General features: G+C 38.0%; 1 protein-coding gene across 1 annotated transcript; it reads left to right on the top strand.

Annotated features, from left to right (window-relative positions):
• Positions 1 to 1,082: 1,082 nt before the first annotated feature.
• Positions 1,083 to 6,421, top strand: LOC142225673 (uncharacterized). Its single transcript, XM_075295495.1, has 2 exons — positions 1,083 to 6,212; positions 6,332 to 6,421. The coding sequence occupies exons 1-2, from the start codon at positions 1,083 to 1,085 to the stop codon at positions 6,419 to 6,421; spliced, it is 5,220 nt and encodes a 1,739-aa protein (XP_075151610.1).
• Positions 6,422 to 9,559: the final 3,138 nt, after the last annotated feature.

The following is a 9,559-nucleotide window of genomic DNA, read 5'->3' as shown; positions in this document are numbered from 1 at the left end:
AGAAAAAGAAAATCTGAGGCATACTTAAAAAAAAGTAAGATTTCATTAAGCTGTGGAAAATTTCGATAAAAATAATAAAATTTAACTACTAGCAAATATTTTTTTTCCAATAAAAATAAGTTAAATTTATCGTTAGTTTACTACGGAAAATTTTTTCTGTGTGGGGATTTGAGACATAAGTAGGTCCCGGAGTGGCGACGATATACAGCTTATGTTGGGGTATCGGATTATATGCCATCGTGAATGCTGCTTCTAAGTGTTCTGTCAATGTCGTAATGCTCAAGGGTGTGAACTGGGGAAATTCGAAATACGAAGCTGACACTACTGAGAGCTACCATTATAAGCTGTTTTCTCATTCTGAATGTTACTTTTGAAGAGGGCTACGTTCTAAGGTGTCTGCACTGGAATGATTGGAGTCAGAATCAGATTGATTTGACATTGCTCTGGTGAAATTTTATTACATATGAGTGATGAAGTTTAATGTATTGGTGCTCTAAGGGATTTGAGATGGTGATCAAAGGGTTAACGGTTTACGATTGATGCAGTTGGGTAGCACGTTTATCATTTATCATATAAACGGAGACATTCGTATTTTTCATTTGGGGATCGACGTTTCCGAAGTAATGGAAATGGTTGCTCTATTTACATTTCATATTCATACTGTTATATGATACCTGAGATATCATCGGATCCTTTGAGACGATTCTGTTGCTCTGGAGAGATATACAGTTAGCGTTGCCATTACGAAACTGTAACATTAAAAATTCTCACCTATATATTTACGTACGAATATACAGAATCATTTGGCATTGGATTATCAGTTATACTTAACATTGCAAAGCGTTAGAAATCTGGTATGGGGAAAAGAAATTGTTCTTTGTGGAACTGAAACTCGGATTTATTAGAAACTCTTATCTGATTTACTATTATTTTGTTCCCTTTGGGAATAAAACTGCAAGACATTTATATCGTTTGAATAATTTTGCCATTTTTAGAAAATTATCTCCTCCTAACCTAACCTAGTGCTGTGGTAATTTTTCTGGGTTTGAGTTCAGTTGTTTGGATACGGTTTTCTTATAACAATGTCAACTAAAAAATTTATTTTCTTCTCGGACCAGTTGGTCACGTATTGTGCGAATTTTTCGGCAATTGATGTGTCGGAACACACACTTTCTAGTTTGAGAGTCGATCTAGATGATCTCGAGCGTCGTTGGCGCGCGTTGACACAAGTATACGAAAATGAGATGACATCTGAAGGGGAATGCTCTAAAACTGAAATGGAGTCGATTCACCTGAAATTTAACGAATCGTGTAAATCTTACAGACAATGTAAGACTTCGTTACTTGATCTTATTGACATTGAGAGGAATAAATTGGAAAACACTTCAAGACGAACTGATCATCCAGGCAACTTGGCCTCGGATGAAACTGGGTACGCAGTAAAAGTTCCGCCGTGCGATACTGAGCTTTTTAGTGGTGGATATGACAAATGGCCTAGTTTTAGAGATATGTTCTCTGCTATTTATGTCAAACATCCTAAACTGTCTCCCGCGCAAAAATTGTTTCATTTGAGAGCGAAAACACGAGGCGAAGCAAATCAAATCGTGAAACAGTTTGCTCTGACTGATGATAACTTTATGTTGGCATGGGATGCCCTGCGACAACGTTACGAAAACCAGCGCATTCTCATTAACCATCAACTCCGGAAAATATTTGAAACTGAACGCGTGACCACTGAAAAAAGCAAGACTCTTAGAAACTTGCAATACACTATGAATAATTGTCTGTCTGTTCTGAAGACTTATAATATTTCTGTTGCTTCGTGGGACCCTATATTGGTATATTGGATGTCCTCAAGACTCCCTGATGAGACTTTGGCAGCTTGGGAAAATTCATTGACTGACCACAAGAAGCTGCCTTCGTGGGATCAACTTGAAGAGTTTATTACGAAAAGACTTAGCATGTTGGAATCGATTTTGGACATGAGGAAACCGTCAAGTCCTCCTGCAACTTCACAGAAGTCACAAAATTATCATACTAAGACTGAGCGAAACTTCAAACCTTGCAAAGTTTGTAAAAAGGATCATTCGCTACGCACTTGCCTCAAATTTATCAATTGGAATCCTGCGCAAAGAAAAAAATTTGTGACCGTCAACAAAGTTTGCGAGAACTGCTTATCTTACGGGCATAGTACCCAAAATTGTAAGAGCGAGCACCACTGTCAAAAATGTCAACAGTCTCACCACACTTTACTGCATCCTGAAATTGATAACAATAATTCTAATGAAGTAAATCAAAGGCAACAGCCGACACAGGTTTCGGCGCACTATGTAGATTCACAATCAGACCAACCGTCCACATCCGCGGCAGCATATACACCACCTATCTCATTTGTTCAGTCAAATTTCGCTCGAAGTGGGGATTGTACTATTTTGCCCACTGCATTGGTAGACTTGGAACATTTGGGATCCCGATTTACAATTCGTGCATTCATAGATCAAGGGTCGCAGGAAACATTTATCTCAAGTAGGATCATTAACCGATATTCGATACCAACTAGGAAGGGTTATACGACAATTTCTGGTCTCGGCGGAACTGTTTTGGAAAATTCCTCGAAGCTTTGCAATTTAGTGTTGAAATCAAGGAAATCTGATTTTAAACTTAACGCCTCAGCAGTGGTTATTACAAATATGAATCATCTGATGCCGTCTTCACACATTCGCATTTCTGATTGGTCAAGATTAGGAAAAATTGACTTAGCTGATCCCAACTTTTATAAACCTGCGCCGATAGATATTTTATTAGGAAGTGATATTCTCCCATTCATTCTGAAATTTGGTGTGCGAAAGAAGGTGTCAGGGGATCTTTTAGCACAGGAAACTGAATTTGGCTGGATCCTAAGTGGTCCTTCAAATACTAAATCTGTATCATCTTTTGCTTCGTTTGTAACTTGTTCTAACTCACTAAATGAGGAGATACGAAAATTCTGGGAACTTGAAGAAGTCCCATCGTCGCGAAATCTGGCGCAAAATGACGTTTGGTGCGAAGAATTTTATAAGAACACAACTATTCGTCGATCTGATGGGAAATACTTGGTTAGGTTGCCATTTCGTCATGATTTAGGTACAAATATAATACTCGGATCATCGAGACGCGCTGCAATGGGACAATATGTTCATATGGAAAAAAATCTGAAAAAGACACCTGAACTTGCTCTTGAATATTCGAATGTATTATCGGAATATATTGAACTGGATCATATGGAACCTACTACTTCAAAGGAAATCTTCCACAGTTCTAGATATAAGTCATACTATCTTCCTCACCACGCCGTCGTGAAATCTGAACGGGTCTCAACAAAAGTTAGAGTTGTTTTTAATGCCTCAAAGAAATCATCTACCGGCATTTCATTAAATGACATTTTACATACTGGACCAATACTTCAAAATGACTTGATGAACGTTATACTGCGGTGGAGGTTTTTTAGATATGTCTTTAATGGCGATATTCAGAAAATGTATCGTCAAATTTACGTACATGAGGATGACAGACATTTTCAGCGTATTCTATTTCGGAAATCTGCGAAGGACGAAGTTACTGATTTCTGTCTGAAAACTGTGACTTTTGGCGTAAATTGTGCTCCATTCCTAGCGATTCGGACACTTTTACAACTGAGTGAAGATGGGAAATCTACTCACCCTACTGCATCAGAAATTTTACAACGCCAAATATACGTCGATGACATACTCTCAGGTGGGCACTCATTACCTGAAGCTGAATCTTCCTTACTACAGGTGATTCATTTGCTAAATTCCGCTGGTTTCCCACTTAAGAAGATTACTGCTAATCATTCTCAAATTCTGCAAAAAATAACCCCGGAGGATCTTCTTCACGAAGAATTCCTAAGACTAGAAGATAAAAGTGAGACAAAAACGTTAGGCATTCGATGGAATGCAATGGCTGACAATTTTCACTATAGTGTGTCAAATATAACTGTTCCTTCCGCTCCTCTAACGAAAAGGAAAATATTATCCGTCGTAGCAAAAATCTTTGACCCCGCTGGTTGGTTGGCTCCTATTGTAGTCCTGGCAAAAATGCTTCTTCAGCAATTGTGGATCGATGGTACAGACTGGGATGAAGAAGTCAAACAGCACTCATTAGAAAAATGGAACGTTTTCATTGCAAATTTTAGCGGTATTGAATCTATAAGGATTCCCCGCTGGATATATTACTCTCCGGAAAAAAGAGTTCAAATTCATGGGTTCTGTGACGCCTCTGAAAAGGCATACTGCGCTTGTATTTATATTTGCACTTTATCATCGCTGAAAGTTCAAACTGCTTACCTACTTGCTTCGAAAAGCAAAGTAGCGCCTTTAAAAACTGTTAGTTTGCCCAGGCTTGAACTGTGTGGGGCTGCACTACTGTCTAAATTATTGAAATCTGTTTGTCAGAACTTAAATGTGTCCATTTCTGATATATATTTATGGTCCGATTCCACTATTACGTTGGCGTGGTTGGCTAAACCACCGTTTCACTGGAAAACGTTTGTTGCCAACAAGATATCAGAGATTCTAGACAATGTGGGAAACGCCACCTGGAGGCATGTGCCCACTAATGAGAACCCAGCTGATATAGGAACTCGGGGATGTACTGCTAGCGAATTGAATTCCAATACACTGTGGTGGAATGGGCCGAAATGGTTGGTAAAGCCTCCAGAATTTTGGCCAAAACCTGTAACTCTCAATGAGCCAACTCTTGAAAGAAAAGTGCTTACACTGCAAACTCAAACTGAAACTGAGGACATATTGGAAAGGTTCTCATCATTTGATCGTGCTCTTCGGGTTATATGTTTTATGTATCGTTTCATAAGGAAATGCCAAAAGCAATACTGTTCTGAAATGAGAAACGATTTCATTACTGCTACAGAAATACGAACTGTTAAATTGCGACTCATCAAACTAGCCCAACAACGATTTTACTTTTGCGAATATAATGCGCTTGAAAATAGCCACGCACTTTCTTCTAAAAGCAAGTTACTAACTTTAAATCCATTTCTGGATGAACATAAACTGCTTCGTGTCAACGGCCGTTTAACTAATGCTCATTTGAACTACGCCGAAAAATATCCAATAATTATTCCGGAACAATCGAGATTTTGTAAATTGTTAATTGATTTCACCCATAAGATTCTTCTACATGCTGAACACCAAAGCATGCTGCGCGCTATTAGAGCAGAGTTCTTTATCATACGTTTGAAAAACGCCATACGGTATTGTATTCGAAATTGTCGAAATTGCACCATTTATAAGCAAAGAATCCGAAATCAAATAATGGCTGCTTTACCTGTTGAAAGATGTACTTTTTCACTGCCTTTCACCAACACTGGAATAGATTTCGCTGGACCTTTTGAATTGAAGACATCAAAATTACGAAATGCTAAATTACAAAAAGGATATGCCGCCGTTTTCATCTGCCTGTCTACTCGAGCTGTTCACTTAGAAGTCTGTTCTGATTTATCGACTGAAGCCTTTATGGCAACTTTTAATCGTTTCGTAGGGCGAAGGGGATTCCCAAAAAAGGTATTTTCTGACAATGGGACAAATTTTGTTGGAACTAGTAGGGCTCTATCTAGAGAATACCAAGTGTTTCTGAAATCCGCCGAAAAGCATCTAGTTGAACGTTACAATATACATGGGTTTGCTTGGCATTTTATTCCCCCTCATGCTCCACATATGGGCGGCTTATGGGAGGCCGCCGTCAAAAGCATGAAGACTCATTTACGTAAAGTAGCAGGTAACCTGAAATACACTTATGAAGAATTCTCAACTTTGTTGATTAGAATCGAAAGTGTACTCAATTCTAGACCTCTTTCTCCAATAAGCGAGAACCCTGAGGATCTGACTCCACTTACTCCTGGGCATTTGTTAAGAGGAGCCGCCTTAACTTCCATCCCTGAGGAATTTTCTGATAATATGTCATTACTCAACCGCTGGCAGAGACTGAAGACCATTCAAAATCATTTCGCAAAAAGATGGAAAAATGAGTACATCACTGAATTACAACGTCGATATAAGTGGAAAACTGAGCAAACCAACCTTAAAGAAAATGATTTTGTGTTAGTTAAAGATGACAATTTACCACCTACTGAATGGCGACTGGGCCGTGTTTCTAAGGTTTATTTCGGCTCTGACTCTAGAGTTCGAGTAGCCGAAGTAAGGACTCAAAATGGACCAATTGTTCTTCCATTGGTAAAGCTCTGCATTCTACCAATTGCCAATTAAATTCCGTAGTTTTGTCTCTCGTTCACAACTTAATAAACTTTACTTTACAGCCACCTATCAAGCCAACCAAAGTGTCGCGTATGCTGCGCCAGACACACCTTGAAAAACTGTGCAATGTTTCATCGAATGGACGTCAATGAGCGCAGAAGGCAAGCAAAGGAAAGGGGTTTCTGTTTCCGATGCTTGTGTCCTTCCCATACACGTGAGTGGTGTCGTTCACGGAAAACTTGTAATGTATGCGGCTACAACCACCATACTATGTTGCATGTTGACGATCATTTGAAGAGGAACTCTAATCGTGTCTCCAAACACCTTGAGCAACCAAAGAAGTCCTTAAGCACTTCGTACAGGTGCCGTCAATGTCATCACCATCCCACGCACACGTCCACTGCTGATAGACGAAGTGTAACAAGAAAACCTGAGCCTTTGGTGCACGAACGATTGAGCCAGCGTTCGAAAATTCATGTATTCTTGCCTACGGCTTTAGCAAGGGCGTTAACTACAAAAGGACCCGAAAAAGTAAGGGTGATGTTGAATTCTGCGGGTGTCCAGACAGTGATTCTACGGTCTTTGGTAGAACGTTTGCACCTTAGAACTACAAAAAATCAAGATAATGAATACTGTACCATAAATCTTCAATCGTACCACGACCCTTCGGCGAAAGTACAAATTACTGGAATTGTAAAGACACACTTCAATACTCCACTTCCACAATCTACATTGGAAAAGAAGCTACAATCCGTTTATGACCATTTAGCTACTTTAGCGGATCCTCATTTTTACAGACCATCCGGAGTTGAAATCAGCATCGCCAACGATCAACTATCGAAAATCATATTACCCGGTTTGATACAATCTTCATCTGACATGCCTATAGCCCAAAGTTCCAGATTCGGTTGGATAATATCCGGATCTTGTCGATATTAAGTTGCATACAAGCAAGGGGGGCGGAATGTTGAACTCTGTTCCAACCACTAAACCAAACCCTGAATTTAGTTAACTGAAATTGAATTGAAATTATTGTTTACTTATTTAAGTGTAATTTCTTGAATTATGAAAGTTAGTTTTAAGCGGCATTAAATTGAATTGAACATGAATTACTACGGAAATGCATCGATTAATCTTAGTTAAGCGGTAACCCTAGAATCTTTCCCCGCTTCATGGGGAAAGCTTTCACTCAATTAACTTGAACATATTCGTTAAATTGAATTGTTGTTATGTTCTAAATAACAATGTCTGACCCTTTGGAAATCTTTGATCGACTTGTAAATTTCACTTGAGCAATACTACTCAACTGGGTAAGCCGCTGTTATCTTGAATAAACTATTGAGAAAAAACTGAAACTGACCTACGGCCTTTTATTATCTTTTCCTCTGTTTCTTTACTGTTCTGGGAGTTACACTTATCCACACAGTCCATTCCAGAAATACACCCCGGAATTGTACATAAGCATTTGTGGGGTGTCATTGAAATCGGTTTGGGAGATAAATCGTAATTCCATATTTAAGAAAGTGATACATGTTTATGGGAGTTTTATATCAATCTGAACAGAAATGTCTGATATTAGGAGCTATACTTGATTCTACATCTACAGAGTTAGTAGTCGACTAATATTGAGTCCATTATTAAACAAGTGAGTGAAGTAGAAAGTCGAGCGGGGCCGATTATATCAAACCCTAAACCACCCTTACTGAATTAGTACACTCAAAAAAAAGTTTACTTGGATCCAAAGATTTTGACCTTCCCTTAAGGATTTTGGAATTGATTCCGAGCCAAAGATGCGGCTTCTTTAAAATAAAGACATCTTTGAAGGACCTCCCTGGCTTTAAATCTAGGATAAAAATAATTAAAATTAGATACAGATTTCATTAATCGAATTTGTATCCTCTTTTTTCGATATATTAATAAAGGTATTTATGTACAAACAAATTCCAATTTAAAATCCAAATTATGACAGGTATTTTAAAGTAAAAACAGTTTTCTTAATGTTAAAAAGAAAAAAAAAACAAGTATATACGGCCGTAAGTTCGGCCAGGCCGAATCTTATGTACCCTCCACCATGGATTGCGTAGGAACTTCTACTAAAGGCTGTCATCCACAATCGAATTACTTGGGTTGCGATAACACTTGCCGATGGCAAGGTATCGTAAAACTTTTTAACACTGTCTTCTAAATTGTAAGTTAGTCCATAAGGGGTATATATTAAACAAAAAAAGGCCGATTAAATACGTATATAATTCAGTTTGACAAAATTTTCTATAGAAATAAAATTTTGACAAAATTTTCTATAGAAATAAAAACTTGACAAAATTTTCTATAGAAATAAAATGTTGACAAAATTTTCTATGGAAGTAAAATGTTGACAAAATTTTCTATAGCAATAAAATTTTGACAACATTTTCTATAAAAACAAGTATATACAGCAGTAAGTTCGGCCGGGCCGAATCTTAAATACCCACCACCATGAACCAAATATTAGGATTTCCTTTGAAATTTCAGGAGGGCTTGAGGACTTGAGGACACTTCCCGAAGATACATTTAAAGATTTCACCTATGAGGACTATATCAGATTCTGGATTTATAAGAAACATTTTTGTTTGAGTTTTAGAGGAATCATTAACATCTCTTGTAAGTGTGCAAGAAAATTATAAAATAACGTCTTGATTTGAAATTTTAAATCTGTAGATTTTCACCCGAAAAATAAAATCTGGAAATTTTACATTGAGTTTCAAGCAATTTTCATGATCAGTGCGCCTTCTATACTCACAAGAAGTGAAATTGGTCTAAATGGAGGCATTACCAAATGGACCGATAAAAACTTAATCCGATACACGTTTTTGTGAGCCTTAAATACGAGAATATTTACAATTTCAGGCAAATCGGATAAAAACTACGGTTTCTAGAAACCTAAGGAGTTAAATCGGGAAATCGTTCTTATAGGGGCTATACTAAAATACCGACCGATACTAACCGTTTTCGGCACACCTCTTTATGGCCCAAAAATACCTCTAGATTTCCAATTTCAGGCAAATTGGATAAAAACTACGGTTTCTATAAGCCCAAGAAGTAAAATCGGGAGGTCGGTTTATATGGGGGCTATACCAAAACATGGACCGACACTCACCATTTTTGGCACACCTCTTCAAGGTCCCAAAATATCTCTAGATTTTCAATTTCGCGCAAATTGGATGAAAACTACGGTTTCTATAAGCGAAAGACCCCAAATCGGGAGGTCGGTTTATATGGGGGCTATACCAAACCATGGACCGACACTCACC

The sequence above is a fragment of the Haematobia irritans genome, chromosome 1 (genome assembly GCF_050003625.1).
Source record: "Haematobia irritans isolate KBUSLIRL chromosome 1, ASM5000362v1, whole genome shotgun sequence".
Lineage (NCBI taxonomy): Eukaryota > Metazoa > Arthropoda > Insecta > Diptera > Muscidae > Haematobia > Haematobia irritans.
Note: the sequence above shows the minus strand (reverse complement) of the source record. Positions and strands in the feature narration are given on the sequence as shown.

Bases quoted from the DNA above. Each gene is read 5' to 3' on its own strand.
- LOC142225673 (XM_075295495.1), top strand. From the start codon at position 1,083: ATGTCAACTAAAAAATTTATTTTCTTCTCGGACCAGTTGGTCACGTAT. The intron at 6,213-6,331 runs GTAAGGACTCAA...TTTACTTTACAG, and splicing joins CTAGAGTTCGAGTAGCCGAA to CCACCTATCAAGCCAACCAA.